Genomic DNA, 20,535 nt, shown 5'->3' on the forward strand with positions numbered 1-20,535 from the left:
CATTCATGCCAGTTGCTCAAATAAAATGGAATTTTCTCTCCCCACCTCCCCTCCCCCAGCTGGTTTTGCCCCAAACTTCAAAGCCTTATTTGCATTCATACAAAATCTGTTTACAGTCAACTTCACTGCAATACTGGAGCTCCCCCCCCCGCAAGACACAAAGCAAAGCTGGCCAGGTGTCTCTAAACCACAGAGCCAGCTGCTCCTAACCAAGCTCACAGGAAATAGCAAGGAAAATATGCAGCATTTGACACATCTGGAATAGATTGCAGAGTCTTTGAAAACAGTGTCCCAGTTCCCTTCCTCCTGCTGATGAGATTTCAGGCTACCAAACTGCTGCATCAACTATAGAGGATTAGATAACATGTGTACATTTTTAACCCTACATATTCTTTCTGTCCAAATGAGAATTTTTCCAAGCTAGTCCAGAAAAAAAACCACAACAAAACCAAGTATCTGTACAAAGCTTTCTGTAAAATGCAGTGGAGCAAACGTAAATAACTCAATCAGAAGACTGCTACTTAATTTGGGAAAATTAATATAGTTGGAAAATAGTACTAATTGATATTGGTAAACATACAAAATGAATCAATATTGCACACTTTGCACAGTTATATTAACTCATTAAAAGAAACGTCCTTACAGTTTGTTGCCATAAAACATGAGATGGAGAGTAGAGAGGATTGGTTAGTACCTATTTTGCCAAGTAATTTGTCTGAAATTCCATGTTGACACAAATGTTGCAGTGTGCATTTTTCAATGTGAAGTACAAAAAACCCAAAAAGCGTAAGCCTCAATTAGCAAAACAAAGCAATGTTTTATTATCTGCTTCTTTTTCATATGGACAATGAATGCAAAAGAACACAAACTAACAGATAAGTTTAGAAGGAAATCCCAATCGGATATTGAACATAATACGTAATTTTATTCTTTCCATAAAAAGCTGGGAAGTGGAGGTGCCCCTAAAGTTTTAGTCACTTTCAGTATCTCTGAAAGCTTAAGAAAAAGAATAATGTAACCAGTTTACATATGTGTGTTTTAAACATTCATATAGATACAAAACTGAATACAGCACTAGCTTAAAACAACATAAACCTCACTGTTTTTAAGGTTAGTAATAAAAAGGCAGAATTCTAATATAAAAAGAAAAACTGGAGGAAAGTATTTGTATTTCTTTTTCCTCAAAGGTGCAACCAACAACCAATGTATTTTTGCAACTGAGATTCCAGTTGTACAAAGGACTGAGAGATGTATTCTCCTACTTAAGGAGAAGCATAAATTTCACAAATTTTAAAGGAAACCACACATGCATGAACAGTAGACAGTACCCTTTTAAAGAGATGATATTTATAAGAAAGTAATGGTATACCTTAAATGAATACTGATGAATACTGGGAGAGGTGCAACACACATTGTCTACTTTCAGAGCTTTAAAGTATTTTTTTTTTTTCCCCTTCACAGATTATTTCCAAAATTACCTTCCATTTAAGTTAGTTTATTCTTAGGAAATGGCAAAGTACTTATTCTAAACAAGCGTTGTAAGATAGCTATATGAATTTTTTTTTTTAGAAGCCCTCAGGGTGGATGTTGTATTTATACTGCACTCAAGACTTCTTAAACAGAGCCAGTGTTATAACCCAGGGAATACATTTGCAATACTCTGTTTCAGGAACAAAGGTGCACCTACAAGGATCCAACTGCATAACCAAGGACTAAAGATGTAAGGCTGTCCATCCCTGCTAGCATGAACAAACTCTCTCTTTTAATGGGATCATGCGTATGAATAACGACTTTCAGACTCAAGCCCAAACCAGTTAATAATCATTCACGTGAGGAAAGTTAGGATGAGACAAACAATTCAATGCCTTTACCTCCAAAATTACATCTAAGAGTAACTATACCCTTAATAGCCAATTAACAAAATTTAGAGAATATGCTGTTACAAAATATATTTTGACATATTTCCTAAGAAGCAAATCAAACAGTCATTTATGCAGAGTTATTTACAGGGGACTCAAAGCAGAGTATCAGTTTTAAGCAAACCAGTACATTGGTTTGAATTTGATAAAATATTGTTGAATACAAGTTTGTGACAACAAGGAACTCTGGGGTTTAGTAAACTTAAAAATGTTCTACACAATCATTAGATGAATCTAAAGTATATAAAAAACTGTCTGAACTGGTTAATCTGAATCATTTAATGCATTTCATTGTACTTAAAGTTCAGATCAACAAGTCAGTGGTACATACACGCTGTGAAACAAGTTACCACTTAAATCTTTCAGATACAACAAGCACAGATTAACCGAGTCTGACTGTACCTAATCTATACTAACAGATGATTTGTTCTTACTTCAATACTATGTTTTTAATAAGCACATATACAAATGTGCTAAAACAAAAGGCAGCAATTATAAATATTTACTAGAATGACCAGAACTGGTATTTGAGCATAAACCATCCTGTCATTCATTTTTGAAGCCATATCTTCACTAATTTGTCTTCTGGTTTTAGTAGTCTTCTATCCTATTAACTCAGAGGGTTACAGATCATCTGGAAGTTTCACACTGGTATAGGAAAGGAATGTCTGTTCGATGCAGTCTGGAGATAAAGAAAGAGTTGTACTTCAGTTCATCGCAGTGACTCACTAGAATTAGCGTTGCTAACTGATGTTAAACCTAGAAGCACCAAAGCAGCAGCCTCCCCCCCCCCCATCTCAGGATGGGAGAAATAAGCAAAAACTTACTGCTATTTTGTTATCATTTCAAAAGAACACCTGATAATATTTTGTAACTGTAGAGGTAATATTTGTTATTTATTAAAACTAATAGTCACTGTACAGGAAATTACCTATCTATGCAAGAACAAGGACATTTAAGTGTGATAGCAATTAATTTGAACTTCTTGTTTCAATACTTAAGATGCCTCAAAAAAAAAATTATGTGTCCAGCTCTCTAAATACTCCACAGACCTTATCAGCCCATACATCTCAGTGATGCTTACACGTAAAGGAAAAATTCAAAGCCACCAAACTCGGATGAGACAACTCATTAACTTCAGTTAATGCTGAATTAAATAGCATTTTGTCCCAAAGCAGAATTTTAACTGCAGGAGAGCAAACAATCCCAGACCACATTATCCTACACTCTCGTTATTCTCTTCAAGCTACAGTTTTCAAATACCAATTAGTCCTAACAATTATTTTTGAAATACTATTTTTAAACTTTATTGTACTGAAAGCTGACAGGAATTTTCAGTCTCATACTTCGGTATTCTGAAGAGGTTACCACATTACTAAGAAAAGGAGCGATATGTAACTATTGTAAGAAGGAAATGCTGCCATGTAGATGCCCATTTAGGTTGGTTACTAAAAGGCAATATACACCTTAGTTATTTAACTTGAACTTACTACATAATTTTGACAAAATGGCACATTAAAATGAAATATTATGTTGCAGTTAACAGATTTCTTTCATGATCAAGAACTATATAGTATAGCATAGATATTTATCATTAGGTGTTTTTAAATGTATATCACTGTCTTATATAAAAGGAACCTTTTTTTTCTAGGCAAATACTGTATCAGGTTTTTTTTCAGGCTTCAGTAAAGTGTTGCTGGTTACTTCACATTGATCCTGTGACCAGTCTTGGAGAAGAGTTACACAAACCTGCTTTATTACAGCAAACATAGCTTCTCACTTAAGTCAAACTACAGTATTTAAGCATTTTCAGTAAACTGCAGATTAATGAAAATGCTACAGTACTTATTTCTTGGCTTAAATTTATCTCGTCATGCAGTTTAAGGAAAAAAAGTTGAACACAAATGGAGACCCCTGGTTTAAGTTACATAGTGAAGTCCAATAGATCCACCTAATGGATAAAAAGTATTAAAAAAAAAAAGAAAGAGTGGATATGTGCCAGACTGATTAGTCAGCTACCTGAAGGATATATAAAGCACATTGTTGCATACACAATAATCATACTTGTACATGACTGCCTTAATCCAGTCATGTAGAGAGACAATAATCATCTATTGTTTGCATGTTCAGACCCATGTCAATCAGATTTAATATGCAAGCAGATTAGTGCTTCCTAACTTGCTGACAACAGGTTGACTACCAAAGCCAGTTTTCCAACACAAAAGGACAGTATCCTGACAGGCAGCAGATACTGTTTCTTGCTTAGGAAAAACAACAGGTTCCTTTTCGGTTTTGTTAGTAACCATCAGTTCCAGGGAGAACTGGAGGCAACAAGGATGCATTGTTTACTTTCAAATTTCATAACTTCAAGAGACTTCAGATATTCCCAAGTCCATGTAGAATATATACAACATTCATGACAGATGTTCAAAAACCAGGTGACTTCTGTTTTGTGACAGAAGGTTGATTATTTATTTTTAATAGAAGTATTTCATTCTTCTCAGTTTTCCTGGGAGAGATAATCTTATCACTAAAAATTGCTTACCTTCAGTACAAGAAAAAAAATCTTGTTCTGTGAGCAGCTGCCATGCTTTCAGACATATTTCTGACTTTAAGATAATTAACAAAGCCTCGAAAGAACAGGAGGAGTCCTGAAAGTGTAGAAAATGCACAAAATGAAGTATATCAACATAAGCACATGCTATCCCACATTATTCTTATTAAAATAATTTTTTAAAACCTAGACTACACTAAGTAAAGTGAGGTCTTTATGCATCATTCACAAATTCAACAAGCAAGTCTTCTGCTTTTATCTTGTGATATTAGGATACAGCCTTACGGAAGGCTTTTCAGAAATTTTACACTCATTCTGGGTTCAACTATCATCTACTAAAAAAAACTGCATGAAAGAACTTAAAAACAAGAAAAAAAAAAGAATACATGCTGAACATTCTTTTCAAGTAGAATTCTTAAAACAAGTTACTAGTGTTAGAAGACTACCCAAACCACAAAATGTACCTTTAGAAGCGTAGAAGATAAACGTATTGCAAGTCAAAAAGAGGGAAACAACAAAAAAAAAAAAAAAGAAAAAAGAGAAAGACAGTACAGATTGCTCTAGCAACAAGCCAATAATAAATTATAGTATTATAGTAGATCATGGCTTGAGATTTAACCATCCAGGAAAATGCACCTGTCCAAGAGGAGGAAGAACAACAGTCAATTCAAAGAAAATGTCTCAACATGTATTATGATTACATTTTTTTTTGTCAACTCCACATTTCAAATTATTTTTAAATATTTAAATTTAACTGCATTTGAAAGAATATTTCAGCTCTGATAAGAGGAACAAGAGATGCAGAATAGTCACACAGAAATTACAGTTGTAACAATGGAAATCACTAACATTATGTTGTCAACATCATTTTATCAGTTCAGAGATTCACTGGACATCTGAACAAACCAACCCAGAAAAACACATTGTTCCATAGCGGACACAGCTTTTTGGTCCGTTTTCCTCCACTAACTAAACTTCAAGAGATTAACACATTCATCAGTTGGATCAGGGAGAATCCAAAACAGATAAAACAATCACCTGCCCAAAAAGTTGGGGGGTGTGTGTCAAAATCTGAATTCCACATCCAGCAGAGAGAAACACAAGCCTCAAGAGCAATTCTCCTCATTTAATGAACACACAGGTACCTTGAAGATATACACTTATCTGTATATATACACACATACATTAAGATTCCAAAGGTTTACATAAAAATCTAAACCAAAGCTTAATAAGCTTAGCAAAGGATTTCATCCTTTTCATCCTCTTACATCCTAATAAACAATCTCTGTGGTTACATTGACATTTTGCTATGTGATGCACTTTTTCTTGCTGCTCTCCAGGTTGAGACTGATTTTTTTTTCCTATGCTCATTTCTTCTCTAAATGCTTTTTACTTGTAAATTTTTATTTTATTTACTTTCTGTTCACTTTTTTAAAACCAAAGCCACATTAGGACACACACAAAAAAACCTCCAAACACAGAAAATGCTCTGCTAACCACTGGAACTTTGACCTAAGCCAGACACATTTCTGTGATCAAGGTGAATTCTGCACAGAGAAGAAAGCACTAAGATCTGGATCAAAAGTCTACTACAAAAGCTGCTACCCAGACATTACCAGAGATAGTCCCACGTTCAACTGAAAAGCAGCTGAAACAGCAAAAGGTGGGCAGACAGCTCTTAAGGTGCCTGAAAGCATACTTTCTGCATTACCCATGTTGGAAAACCAGTCCAAGTTCAACCCATATTTTATATTTCTCTGTTTAGGGAAGGAAAGACACCAAAACAACACTTTCCATTGTGTTTTTCAAAAAGAAACATTGGCTAACATTTAAATTTAAAAATTAGAATTGTCTCTCTCTCCAATTTGTTCACTATACATGACAGCTCCTTGGAAGTAGAACACTTCACTTTTCCATGAAGCGTGAGCAGATTTTTCCAGACATTGAAAGAAGGGAAGGGAGCAGAAACAGATAGGTGAACAACAGAAGAGAGGAAAAGATGGCAATAGGTGGGCTCAAGTATATCAAAGGACTCTGCAAAAGAAAGAATCCAACTCTGAAGTGAATCCAATTCTGAAGTGAATGAGAATCCAACTCATTCACTTCTGCAGAGACGTGGGACATGCTACTTCATGTGCTCCAATGGGAAAGTTATCTGAAACAATGAAATACAGATCTGGTTGTCAGAGCTCCCATGACTTGATAATACTCCTCCATGTCCTGCTAAGTAGCTCTGTTGGGTTAAATCCTTCTATGGTGTTCTAGCAATCTCAGTATATCCACTTTATCAGTTTAAAAACACTGTTGGCGTCTTTCATGCAAAACATTCATAAGACAAGGGAATGTTGACTGCTGGATGCACACTGCATGCCTCACAGTGCCTTTCATTCCAAGGTATATTATAAACTTTGTGAGTTAAAGTAAAAGAAAAAAAAATAGCCTTCAAATAGTTAAGGCTGAAGATAAGGCTTTCCTAAATCTAAGTGAGCTAACTTCTGAACAAGTGCTGCAAAAGACTAGGAAAAAGAGGAACTACAAATGCACAGCTTTTTCCATAGAAACTGGGGGGGGGGGGGGGGGGGGGAGAATTTTAGGGGAAGAACACACTATTTTCATCCAGGTGAAAACAGTGTCAAACTCCAATTTCAGGCACCACAAGGGTTTGTTTTAAATGTTCCTCTGGAGATGTTTGTACCTGTAGAGAGTCATTTCACTTGCTACTTAAATGCAATCACCTCAAACAGAATATGAAAGGGTTCAAGGGACTGGTGCTGTGATGTGTTAAACATTTGCAGTTTCTATATATCTCAAGCAACCACGTGCACAACACTAGAGCAAGCTGAGTATTAAGAAGTCTGATTTATGTCCTCAAACTTTACTAAAAGGAAGACAGAGAAAGTTTTAGGTAACATGGTTTAAGATTTCTGGCATTTCTCGTGAGATAAATAGCGAGTCACAAGCAGTCAGGATCTCAGTATTGCTGGTTTTTTGTTTGGGTGTGGCTTTTTTTTTTAATTTACTTAACATTTCATTCTAACATTTGCTGTTAGCCATTTGAGTCAATTGACTCAAAGGGAAGAGTGCCACCTACTGAACCAGCAAGAGTTTACTATGCTTCCAGAGCTAGAAAATAAAATGGATAGTAGTATTCACTTCTGTAAGAGAAAATCATTCCAGGTTCCATATTCAAATTACAAAATCCACAGCAGGAAAAAAGGTATACTGGTTGGGGTTCGGTATATCCTAATTAAAAACAGACAGAAGAGCAGAATTTGATGCATTCAAGACTTTGAACATGAGCAGACAGACCTCTTGAGAGAAAGCTGACATCATGGGAGCACTGTGATCAGAAAGCATGAAGCCATTCTCTTGTCCAACTGAGAAACTACTGATGCAGTATGCATTTCAAAGGACTAGAAAAGGACATTTCGTGACCTATGTACAAGACAGCAGACTTCACCTTCCTAGGATCAGTCACATTTAAAATTTAATACTTGACATAGAGGTTTATACATATATACTCAATATCACTCACTTTTCAGTATGTTCTCTACATAAAGCCAAAATTTCATTACACAGTTCTGCATCCCTAGATCAGTAGAAGCAGATTAAAAAGCACAAATTACAAGTCTCAGGTATGTACATAATTACATATGTAGAACAAAATTTTTTGAGCTGAAGGTTATTTGAATAGTCCACAGTTCACACAATAACAGCACTATGGTAACCAATAACCTCGTGAATACCATGGAAATAAAAACAACATACAAAACTATCAGCAGCTAAAGAAAAACACCCAGCTAAACATGTTACAGAACTCTTACTTACAATGACATGATTCATCTTTAAGTACTTCCACATCAAACCAGAAATGTTTTCAACTGCCACTTACCAAGTACAAGAAATATCCACCAAAGCCAGTACTGTCCATTGAAATATCCAGTAAAGTAATCTGAAAACTGAAATTCATACATGAGGCTTAGCTGCAGTAAGACAGATGACTGAGAGACATTTAATGCACTATGCAAATACAGAAAGCACAGAGGAAAAAGCAAATTTAAATAAAAATAATATATTCAACTAAAATGCAAAACTGGTAATTGTGCAGCAGTTTAATATAAAAATAACACTTCCAGTGTCAGTTGGTCTGTGGCAAAGTTATTTTAAAACCTCTAAAACAAATATATATATGTGTGTGTGTAAAAAAACCCCAAACTTGTATTACTTGCCAGAATCATCTGACATTTTCTATTATGAATCACCACTTGCCGATTTTCCTTTTTTTCCCCCAATGCCTGCCATCCCAAACACATTACAGCAGCCTGCTGCTTTAGATATTAACACCAAATGCCACATTAGTTTAATCTTATCAGACAGGGATGTTCTGCTGACCCCTCAAAAGAAGAGCTTTTGACCTTCTGTATACCCCCTACTGTTAATCGCTGCCAAGAATACCAGCCCCATAAAGACCCCCAACTCATTAAAGTCTTTTCATTTTCAAACCAGCATTCAGTTCCCAGCAGTGAGCTGAACGCAACTAAATGAACCTTGAAGTGGCATTTCAACTGTTCCTGTTAGTGACCATGGTAGACAGTTTTGTCCTCCCTGTGATGTGGGAGGCAGCTGGAGGGCAGGGTGTGATGGTATTGGAGACAGGTATCTGTGCCTTTACCAGACTCCAGACTGCATGCTTCACTGATAAAAAGGCTAATCAGATGTCTCCAAAACTCACATAAGAAGTAAGAATGGGGAGATGTGTGAAAAGCTGCCAGAAGGAATAAAATAACCTGTTTAGTAGCTCTGCACACTTTTCATACACTTCCCATCCTCCTATCATTCAGTATGTTTACTGCATCCTGCCACAGTGCTTCCAATTTGCCATTTCTAGGACACTGTAGTATCAGCCAAGCAAAAACGTAATTCAGGCACGTAATTCAGTTAAAAAAAAAAAATAAAGAGAGAGAGAAGGGAAGATTCTGGGCCACACATGCAACCAGATAAAAATTCAAGACATTTAAAGAACTCTAGATATAGCAGTTGTTTTTTTCTTCAAGTAACTGTACACTGAGATCCACGTTTTCTTCAGAATAAAGCCAGATCACGTGAATTCTTTAAAGGTTTAATCCTGTACTGTATTTCTACGGGCAATCCAAGAAAAAAAAAATATCAAGAAACAGAATTCCTAAGCTGAATGAAAGAATTGGTACTTACATTATCCCTATATAAATACTAGCATTTCTATGATTCAGCAGAGTAAGCATTTCATATTTTGACACTTCATTAAAATATCAAATGAGTTCCCAGGAAGCTGACAACATTATTAATCCCATCTCACTTGAAAATATTTTCAATTCTATAAACATATATACCAATACACTTTTTTAAAGTTATAATTTCATTTAATTGGAAAGAAGATTTACTAAAGCCAGCAATCAAATACTGGTCTACGTGCATTACTCTCACACTTTCTTTAGGCAGAAACAGCCATGGCTGCAGAATTTCCCCAACAGCAAAATTGTGCTTTTGTTCTCCCCCCCGCCCCAGTAAAAACTGATACAGAGAGAGCATATGTGAACTCAGGCTGTTTAGACACTATAGTTTTGTACTACTGACCCTGAGTGAGAAAGGGCAGCACAAGCCTTCGGAGGAGCTTGAAACAAAGGAACAGAACAATTTTGTGCAACACATGTGCTTGTGTGTCACCATTAAAACAAAATTGTCGACATACACCTTATGAGCTTTCTGCTATTGTCTCTAGAAAGGGAGACAACAGAGAAAGATGATAATCTTCACTATGAAAAAACCCCAGCCCTGAGGTCTTGGAATTGGTCAGCTCTAATATTTTAGAATTAGTAACAGATTATATAAAAGAATTTAAATATAATCTAGAACACAGCAATTCTTCAAGGAAGTTTAGCGTATATTAATTTTGTGTTTGTTATGAGCACATTTTCAAGCAGACAGGAATAATAAAACTGACACAACGAGCAAGTTCTGCCCTCTGTTTAGTATGCCTCAAGGGAAGCTGAAAATATCCCCAATGAATGCATAGCTGAAAAATTCATGTCTCCTCGCTCCCTTAAGATAAATTCCATCCCATACCCTGAATTCCAACTAAAAACACCAGAATCACATCTGGTCTAGTAGCATTCCCCTGCCCTGAGGAAGCAAAAAACAAAACAAACCACACAAACCCCCTCCCCCCCCCCAAAACAAAACAAAATCAGCTCTAAGAAGGATTCAGGACATGTCCAGGAAGGACCATGTGATCTGTTCTCTCCAATCCTTGTACTATCATACTAAGACCAAATCAAGTTAAGTTACTAGCACACACACAGGGGAAAAAAAAAGAAAAAAATTCAGAGTTGGCAGGGCATAAAAGATGACTAAGTTATCCAAGATCTCCTTCTTCATTAGATAGGATGAGATGTTAAATGTTGTCTCACAGACATGCAGAATTCAAGTTCAGAAAGAATCATTACGTTTCATCTAGCATCCACTTCGTCAGCTAAGTAACTTCCATTTGGCTAACATACCTTTCTGAAAAGTATCTAGGTCTTGCAGTGAAAATATCAAGAAATTGAGCATCTAAGATGGTAAAAATGTGACAACTTCAGATTCAATTTTGACTTGATTCAGTATGTATCTTACAAGGAATAAAAGAACCAGATACAAGGCAGAAGTGTTTTCTGATCCCCTCCCCATTAGGCTGAGCCATTTATAAATCTTTCATATAGGACACTATAATACCAGTGACATTTTAGGTACTTGCTTCACTTCTTCTGTATGCTTTTAAATATTTGTGCAAAGAATGAGTCATTCTGCATTTTAGTGGAAAGATGAACATAAAATGCTATGTCAGATAAAAATAGTTTAAGCTTCATCATTAGTAAGCACATATGAATATATAGCAAGTAAATTCTCTACTGAAGTGGAAGTTAGAGAATATTCTAAGCACTCTCTTAAGCACTGGAGTTTAATATACTGATTTTTAATTCCATTATTATATAACCTTCAATAAATTGTTATGGTTTGGTTCTACAAACAGAGTCCGTACAGTGTTAATCAGGAAACATACCCGTACAATGAGAATCCATTTGATCAGGGACAGACCAAATCCACAGATTGCACCATACCTTCCAGCTATGGTATTTGTTATACAGAAGGATAAACAAAATCCAATCCAGTTGAAAATAAATGCCACTATAAAATAAAAGAAACAGTAGCTTCTGTTAATCTGTATAGCTAAGCAAACAGACTTAACATTAATTTAACTTTTAAACTAATAAGGACATGCTTACACAGCCAGTAACTCCCTTCCGGTAATTCAGGCTTTCAGAGATTGACTTTGAACCCAGACATTCCCCATAGTATAGTCACTTAATAACAAAGCAAATGGTAAACAGGCTGGAACCTACTACTTTAAACAAGGGAAAACTCCAACATAAAAGAAAGTATTACATTGCTACAGAAATCTAACCAGATGACACTAGACATGAAGGGTAAATGCAAACAAAGGACTATAACATACAAGACTTGGATTAAAATAAAGAAAAAAAAACAACCTTGCTACACTTTTATAACCAAAAATATAGTTATATGCACACATACGTGCATGTATCAAGGCTGCATATTCAGCTTTTTCCAGTTTGGATCGAACAGAATAAAAGTATCCGCTCTTGCTCTGTAAACATAGTATAGAAATGAAGATAGGTTGAGAAGCTGATGTTTCATTGGTTACTATCTTCTCTTTTAGATCTATATTCAAGCATAAGGTATAAGAAGCCTTGGAAGTTTTACACAGAAGCTTAAGAAATCAAGAAACAAAAGGGACAATTGGGCATAACTACCACTTTTACTTCAATTAACACTTTTACACAACTCCCAGTAGTTTTACAATTTAAAGTTTCATATCTGCATATGTACTTGGTAATCAACATCATCATCTGTATTGACTTCAGTTTGCGTGCATTAGGTCAAAGTGTGGGATTTCCCAGTTAGGTGATGTCCCACCTTTGGGAGTAAGTGAGGGCAACTAATGAGAAAACCATCAAACAGAAAGGCTGGGGGAGCTGGCAGAAGATGACAATTCAGGAGTTCCGGAGAGGACAAGACAGTGGAAAACTGAAAACATTTGGGAAGCCCACAATACACACAAAAACCACTGAAGAGGCAAGCAGGAATGGAAGGCAGGCAGAGGGGAACAAAACCCCTGCACACAAATCCATAATGTTTTAAATCCCCAAACTCAAGGAAAAAACCAAAACCCACATAAAATTCAGACATTAAATCACCACAGAAAAAAAAGCCCGTCTTTTCAGTAAAAGTTCGAACACTTACAGCAAAACATTAGGAACAGAAAATTGGTCAATAGTTTTCTTAAATAAAAGTCAGTTTCGGAGGATTATCTATAAACAATTTTTTTGTAATTTAAAACCTTGTTAAAACACCTCCAACAATCCACATGAGGATGCAATGATTTGCCCACAAATGCAAAATTAGTCTGTAAAACTACACTGTAAAGAAATTGAAGTTGCAAGAGAAGTTTTGGAAGACTTTACATCAACACAGTCATTCTGTACAAGTGAGAAAACACCTTGCCTTGGACTGAGCCATAGGTAACAGATGTTGGCAATGAGAAAACTTACTTTTATGCTAATCACTAATTTAAAAAACAAAACAAACCCCACAACAACAAATGACTTAGAATAAATGCTGATCCAAATTGGTATACACAGAAGAAAAAAAGAGAGAGCATTTCTATTACATAAGAACAACATTGTGACCCTAACATTTACCTATCTTTCCAAAACATAAGAAAAGCATTTACATTTGAGAAAATTTGGATACATTGTTTTGAAAACAGGATTTCCCTATTTTAAGCAAGCTCTCCAAATCCACCATACTTTTAAGAGTAACAGATTTCAGAAGGTAGTTCTTTGATGCCTCTGTTCCTGTCTCAGCATAACAGCTTACTGCTCTCTCTCTTTCTCTCCACTACTCAAGCTACAAAGGGTGACTTCGATTGTGGCTCCAAAGACAGGCATGCAAAAGAGGACAAGATCGACATGTTTCTAATGGACTACGCAGCCCAGAGGGATTCCTAGAATACTTAAAATTTTAATAGGTACATATTAAAAAATATGGATTTTTATAACACCTGAACTAATTTATACATGCATTATAAAAATTAGGGGGAAAAAAATTAGTTCTTATAATCAAAGTTGAACCCAGGGAGAATTTTACCCTCCTTTCAATGGACCTAAAGGAATATTCAAAATAGAATCCACAGTCACTGGATGAGTATTAGGTGGATATTTAATACTAAGTTGTTTGCCCAGCTCCTGAAAGCAAAGGCATCAGCATGTTCCAATATTGTTCACAATAGTTTTTTCCTTTAACCAGTGTGCTGTTCCATCAATTTATATAAGCAGACAATAGAAGTGGGAAAGAAAAGGCATAAACTATACAAAAGTTTTAAACTATGCAAGTTCACATACCTCAATAAAACTGGACTATATACAGAAGAAAAATCTCACTATTTAAGTTTCTATCTGTAGCCATCCACTAGAAAAATTCTGCAGTAAGGACCTAATCAAAATTCCCTGTCTTCAGCAATATGAGGGACGTATTACTTCCACCTCTGTAAAACCTAGGCAATGGATTAGGGAAACTTTCCAACCATTTTGCCTTTTCCAAGACAATCCTTGGTGTTGCATCAGTTTAACAGATGGGACAAAAATAATGCCTACATGTTTTCAATCTTTCCCATAGCTTTTCTCTCACCTCCCCTGTGTCCTATTGCTAGTCAAAAAATCATCTTCACTCGTTCTGGTTGCAAAATCCCATCTTTCTTTTCAGAAATCCATCTCCAGCTTCTGAGCGGACTGCAACGAATAAGATTTTTATCTATCTCTTCCAATTGTTTTTCTCCACATCAAAATTAGCCTCATCTACCTAGCTGTATTTTTTTCCATGATGATTTCCATGTCTATCCTCTGCCAGTCATGCAAGTTGTCTGAGCTTTGCAGCCTACGCTGCATCTGCTTAAGAGTTACTAACATTATTTTCTGTATAATTCCTGCCTCACCTAATCACTGCAATAAAAGTTGTCCATAATTTTCATCCCTATATTGCCATAGAGAAGCCACAGCACAAGTTTCTCCACCAAGCTAAGAGAAAATACAATGGTGAGGGGACAGACTAGTAAAAGGAAGCATCTGTTTTCTCTAGATGTATCTACTTCCTTCTCTACCTATTAAATAGAGACAACTATGTCATTGTGCAAGCTTCTTGCTGCAACAAATGCAATCCTCTACTATTTTTCTGCATCCACACACTTGGTGAAATGTAAATGACGCTGCTCAGCAGTTAAAGAGATGACCTCATCCTTCATACTGCTTCAGCTTCCCATGACATTCTCATACAATGCTCCTGGTCTGACACTAATACACGCTATCATAAAGAAGAAAGCCGTTCCCAAAAATGAGATAGAAAGTCTAATGAGCTGTCACAACCACATCATGGTTTTAATGAAAAAAGCATTCTTAACTTGTTTGCCCATCCTTTTCATGCAGACAGGTTCTCTGTTCATCTTCTAGATTCCCACTGCAAGACTAACCACTCTGCAGCAAGAATTGTTTCCTATCCCAGAGATCACTAGCATTTCAATTCATATTTGAGCCCAACTTTCAACTATTGTCCTCTTTCTTTTAATAAATTTCAGACATTTAGATGAAACACACACTGACAGCACTGGCATAATGATTTCAGTCTCTTTCTTTGCTACTCTAACACCATAGAGACAAGCGGTGATAAAATAAAGATTTTTGAGTTTTATACATTCCTGAAATGCCAACAAGAGGAGAAAGTAAGTGTATATTAATGTAATTCACATACAAAGAATATATCCATTAGAGTTATTTCCTCATGACAACAAAACTCGTAATGAAAAACAGGTAAGAAGTTCCTTTTTGGGAGGAGAAGGGTTGCACTAAAGATCTTTTTTAATAAAAAGTCTTCTTGATATCCAATGTAGCGCCCACAACAATTATGTTATACTTGTACTTCTCTTTATGGTTTGCAGTAAGATAACCCCAGCCAAAATATAAAACACAGGCTGTTTTGAGTGTCTTAGAGTCTGACATGCAAAATAAGGCTATCCATCAGCTATTTCCACACCCAAAGCCCTCTTCTGAGGGGCAGTGGTCAGCACAGGATTTTTCATATAAAAAATTAAAGGTACAAGTCAAAAGTCTTTTATCTGTTGGCAATTCCAAAGAAGCTGAAGTAAAATAATTCAACTTGGTTCTGACAAACAAGCTCGTATCCGTTGCCATTCTTCATTCTCTACAGGGGCAAGGCAAAGATTACATACGAAGCTGTACTTTGTCATTAATAATTTACTAATCCATGCTTGCTTTTTGTCAGTGCTCATTAAGTTGCAAAGCAATATTAACACATCTTTTCATTCTACTCCCACAATTTACAGTAAACAAAGGAGACAAAGTTTTTCAAGTTATTAAGCAATCTTGTGCAAAGGTTTTGAGTTGTACATATTGCAATACATCAGAAGATGCAACAATAATGACAAGCATACTAGAACAACTCTGCTTTTTCCTCAATTGTTCTTGCACTTCACTTGCTGATCTTTTTTACTTAGCTTTCCACAGCTACACATTAATCACTTGTCTTAAGTTTATGTTCAGTATCATTAAAAGAAGCCAGCAAAATGGGTCTGAAGACCTGTGTTGGTTCCAAATTTTAACCATCGCTCAAGCCTGTGATAAGATTGTAATGGCAACTATATATACAAAAAGCAACCGTGCTCAGTTACATCGTTTATTCCATGATTTGTTTGTCCAATGACTTATTATTTTAATATACAGCAAACAAAGAGCTTAATGTTTCACACCTCGCCTAGGTTTACTAAGCATACTGCAATAAATAATACTTTCCAGATCTTCACGCACCACTAGAAATTATTATTCCCATTCCTGCACAGAATTTATTCCATTCTTGAACTGGGATACATTTTTGCTCCTTTCTGAAGGGCTCATCTGATGATGATCACTAGAAGCATTTGCTATCAACTTCAAACAATTTTTTTTTACTCAGTAATGCATGTTCAAAAACTTCCCTAGGCAATTTATTTCTACTGCTTCATTACCCTTGTTGACAAATTTTTCTTAATGCCCAACTAGAAGCTTCCTCATTCCAATTATTTTGCATTATATCCAACACATAATGGAGAAGCCATGCAAGTCAAATTCTCTATACATAGAAAGAAGTTAGGTGATTGTGTACGAAGGTCAGCCAGGCTCCCCTGATAACCAGAAAGAAGAAGTAAGCACTCTAAAACAGTTCCTTTACCTCCTTTCAACATTTGCAATTTCAGTCCAATGACTTCCCCCCAGCTTCTCTTGCATGACTAAGGGAAACCCGCGTAACATTCGTCATGTGGACATACAGAAGTCAGGTTTCCTAAATTCACACAGAGGAATCCTCTCACCGGAAATTTAGACCATGCTTACCACTCCTCGGGCAGCATATAACAGGAGGCTGTGCTCACCCTGAGCTTGTGCTACAACTCTGCCTTCCAACTTGTGCCTGCTTGAAACCCCCTAAGTAGATATCCTAGCTTGTGTGCAGTTATTGACTGTTTGAAGCACCTAATAGCTTTGAAAACTGTATGAACATTAGTTTACAAAATTTTGGTGTGGTTATTATCTGTTCCAATACAGCATCTGGGACAATATGTACATTTACATTTTTCCACGTCATGAGATTTTATTGGTGAGAGTTGTACACAGTGTTTAAATTGTCCAGACGTTTTTAAAAAAGACCAAATCAGATCTCTGTATGAGAACTTAAACTTCAGCTACATGATCAAACACTTTTCTCCATTTCTTACTCCTTATTAACCCATTTGTGAGGTTCAAATTAATATTCATTTTTCCTAGGTTGTAGAGACAACCCAAAACTGCCTTCCATGGTTTCAAAGAATCCAGATAAGCTCTGCAATTCCTTCTGGGGCCCACAGGTGAAAAGGCTGATTGATATCGCTAAAGCAGTCCTTAAATAGAAGGGAAACCCATATAAGCCTTTTATTACTGCCCAAAATGACCTCCTTCACATAATGACCCAGGATGAGCCCATCAGACATGATTCAAAAGAATTCCACTACAGGCTGATTAAGCATGAAAACCAAACCCTTTGGGTCATGACAGTTACTTGATCACCATTACAGCTGTGTTCAAAATGGAAAGAAACAGCTCAGAAATTTCTCCTTTTTGTTGTGCATACAAAAAAAAAATCACTGAGAAACTTACCTATTAACAACTTCCTCTGGCTTTCTGAAAAGTTTCTACTATGCTGTATAAGGCACAGCTGACTTAAAAATACATAATAGAAAAAATATATTAAGTGGTCTGATAGCTAAATTTGCTGTATTTTGCATTCATAGCAAAATGAATATATTCACTAATATATTCATTTACCTCAAAATCAGAAACTGACAAACACCAGCCCTGACCATTAGAGAGCAGATTCTTTGCCCACCAACATAATCACAGATTTCAAAAACCACACCAATTTCTTAAAACATATGATTTTACCACATATTAGAAATAAAATGGGTTGTTTTCCAAATTTTTCCACTAAGTTTCTGAATCAAGTACTAAAGCAAAAACCCACCTGTTCACGCAAAGGACTTCTATTCTTTAGAGTATATTGTCTCATTCTATTTAGTTATGCTAAACAGAACAGTACTTTACAACTTAGATAGATGGGCAACAGGTTTGTAACTTGCATGCACCAAGCTCCTAAAACAAACAAAACCCCCAAACAAACAGATCTGGCCACTAGGTGGCCTCGACAGCAATTTTATGCAACTTGGGCAGCTACCACTAGATGGTAGCTACGTATCACTAGTTGATTGCAGTATGCAGGTAAGCTCAGTAAAAAGTCTATTTTATTATACTTCAGTTGAAAAAAATGAAATTTAAAAAGCTAACTTCACTGTTTTATATTTAAAACAAAAGGAAACCTGCCCCCCACCCCCCCAGATCTTTCTACCAACGCCGTACATAACAGTCATGGGAGGAGGTAGGAGAGCACCTCTGGAACGAGCCATTTGTTCCATGCTCCTCTCACTAGAGCACAATTCCTGACACTGTTCTCCTGCTTTTTCACTAAGTGAGGGAACTTATGCTTGGCTCTCTGTGATCGCTACCTCTGTTTAAACATATCCCACCCTGAAAAAACCCAAAAGATAGCCATACTGTAAATTTCATTTTAATTCCTGCTCTCTTAAATCTACATACATCAACTTTATGGAGACTTAGCTCCTTATTAGAGGGACAGGAATACACCACCCACTATTTACAGTCTACCCTTATTAAGTTAAGCTCATTTTTCATTTAGTTCTCCAATATCCCTAAGAAAAACTACTGAAAATTAATATTACAAGTCTATAAATGCTATGAGGTTTTTTGAACTCCTCATACTATGAATACAAACAAGTAAACTTTATCAATTTCCTTATGTAACCAGTATCCGTAACAGCCAATACAGATCCCAATTAAGTATACACTTGCATAAATATCTTGCAATGTGTAAGCACTCATTTTATGCATGTCATTCATAGGCGAGCAAAGTTGGCAGTAACATAGTCTCAGAATAATCAAGAAAAATTATGATCTACAGAGTATTTTTGTCAAATGTATTTTTGTCAAAACTCACTTTGTTACCCTATATATGTATTTATATATTTGCTATGTGAGATAGATACATATATTTTTATCCCAGGATGCAAACACCACATTGTCCTAGTAAATCGTACACCAACATGAAAAAAACTTTCATGGAAGTTCTGTAACCTGCATCTGTAACAGTTAAATAAAGAGACTGTGAAAGACATTAAAGAAAAAAGAACTAAGATGAGATCTAGGTTAAAAGACATAAATGAGATTTCAGTGGATAATCAATCAGCTTTCATCCTGTTGAATGCTAAAAAGAACAGCTACACCCCCAACACCAAGCTTCCATCCAGGTTGCCAAACACATTTATTTCAGGAAGGGAAAATATCCTCAGAAATTAGAAAGAAATATGTAACTGGCAAAACAGAAGTAGCTTCTTTCTATAAGTAACTTATAGTGGCTAAATCTAACTTTGCTCAATGCAGTACATAAGTTACAAGGTAAGACATGCACAGTGCACACACAGAGTACCTGAAAAAGTGCTATAGTAGTGCTGGTTGCAATAAGACATTACCTGAAGACAGTACATTTTTATATGCTAGTGGTTAGTTCAACCTGAAAATAAGCGTTATTGGATTTGTTCCAAAAATCCACCCACAGCTATTTAATTCACTATGCTAACATCAACAACTTTTATATGGCACATCATCTTTCACTCAGATTTGTTCTACTTAAAAATCAATTGCCGGATTTCTGTGATCCAGCCTTTATTCAAGTTGGTAGTCCAACTGGAAGATGACAGAATTTCCCATTTCATAGTGCAGCCTTGCTATGCCTCAAAACATTTACTATGATTTTGCTTTGGCACCTTATCTGTGACAGATGCCACAGAAAAAAAGTGCAACATATTTGCTACATCTGGAACAGGAAGTGTTTATATCTGTTTACAGGTAAAAAAATCCATTCATTACAGTACATTAATGCAGTTTATCACAGCTATCTTTTAAATTCCATAGAAAAAAGGTACAGTTAAGATATACCTCAGTAGGTCTGGGATACAAGATAACTTACTGAAAAATGCCAACATGAAGATGCCATCATTGCCCACTCTAAGCTGATCTGCATCACTGAAATCATCTCGTGGTGGATACTCTTCTTCCTGGATTTACAGGTTAGTGATAATTTAGTGAAAAGTTTATTTTAGAATAACTATCTGTAGGATTAAAGTATTAATTATGTTTCTAAAGCTAGAAGAAAATTGACATTTCTGTAACATGTCCACATCAAGGAAGTTTAAAAGAAAAATAATTCATATCTATAAAACAACTCTTATTTGTTGCTTATATTGACAAGAGCCCAAAT

At 35.9% G+C, this 20,535-nt stretch overlaps 1 protein-coding gene across 2 annotated transcripts in view; it reads right to left on the bottom strand.

The window, feature by feature from the left end:
* Positions 1-797: 797 nt before the first annotated feature.
* NDFIP2 (Nedd4 family interacting protein 2) overlaps positions 798-20,535 on the bottom strand; it is a 47,847-nt gene continuing 28,109 nt past the window's right edge. For both annotated transcript variants that reach the window (XM_072849993.1, XM_072849992.1), the window contains 5 exons: positions 20,245-20,332; positions 11,552-11,676; positions 8,366-8,432; positions 4,465-4,570; positions 798-2,601 (listed from right to left, as the gene is read on the bottom strand). In XM_072849993.1, the coding sequence (XP_072706094.1) occupies positions 4,467-4,570; positions 8,366-8,432; positions 11,552-11,676; positions 20,245-20,332 (384 nt within the window). In that variant the 3' untranslated portion in view covers positions 798-2,601; positions 4,465-4,466. The remainder of the gene's footprint in view (positions 2,602-4,464; positions 4,571-8,365; positions 8,433-11,551; positions 11,677-20,244; positions 20,333-20,535) is intronic.

The sequence above is a fragment of the Ciconia boyciana genome, chromosome 1 (assembly GCF_034638445.1).
Source record: "Ciconia boyciana chromosome 1, ASM3463844v1, whole genome shotgun sequence".
Taxonomy (NCBI): Eukaryota; Metazoa; Chordata; class Aves; order Ciconiiformes; family Ciconiidae; genus Ciconia; species Ciconia boyciana.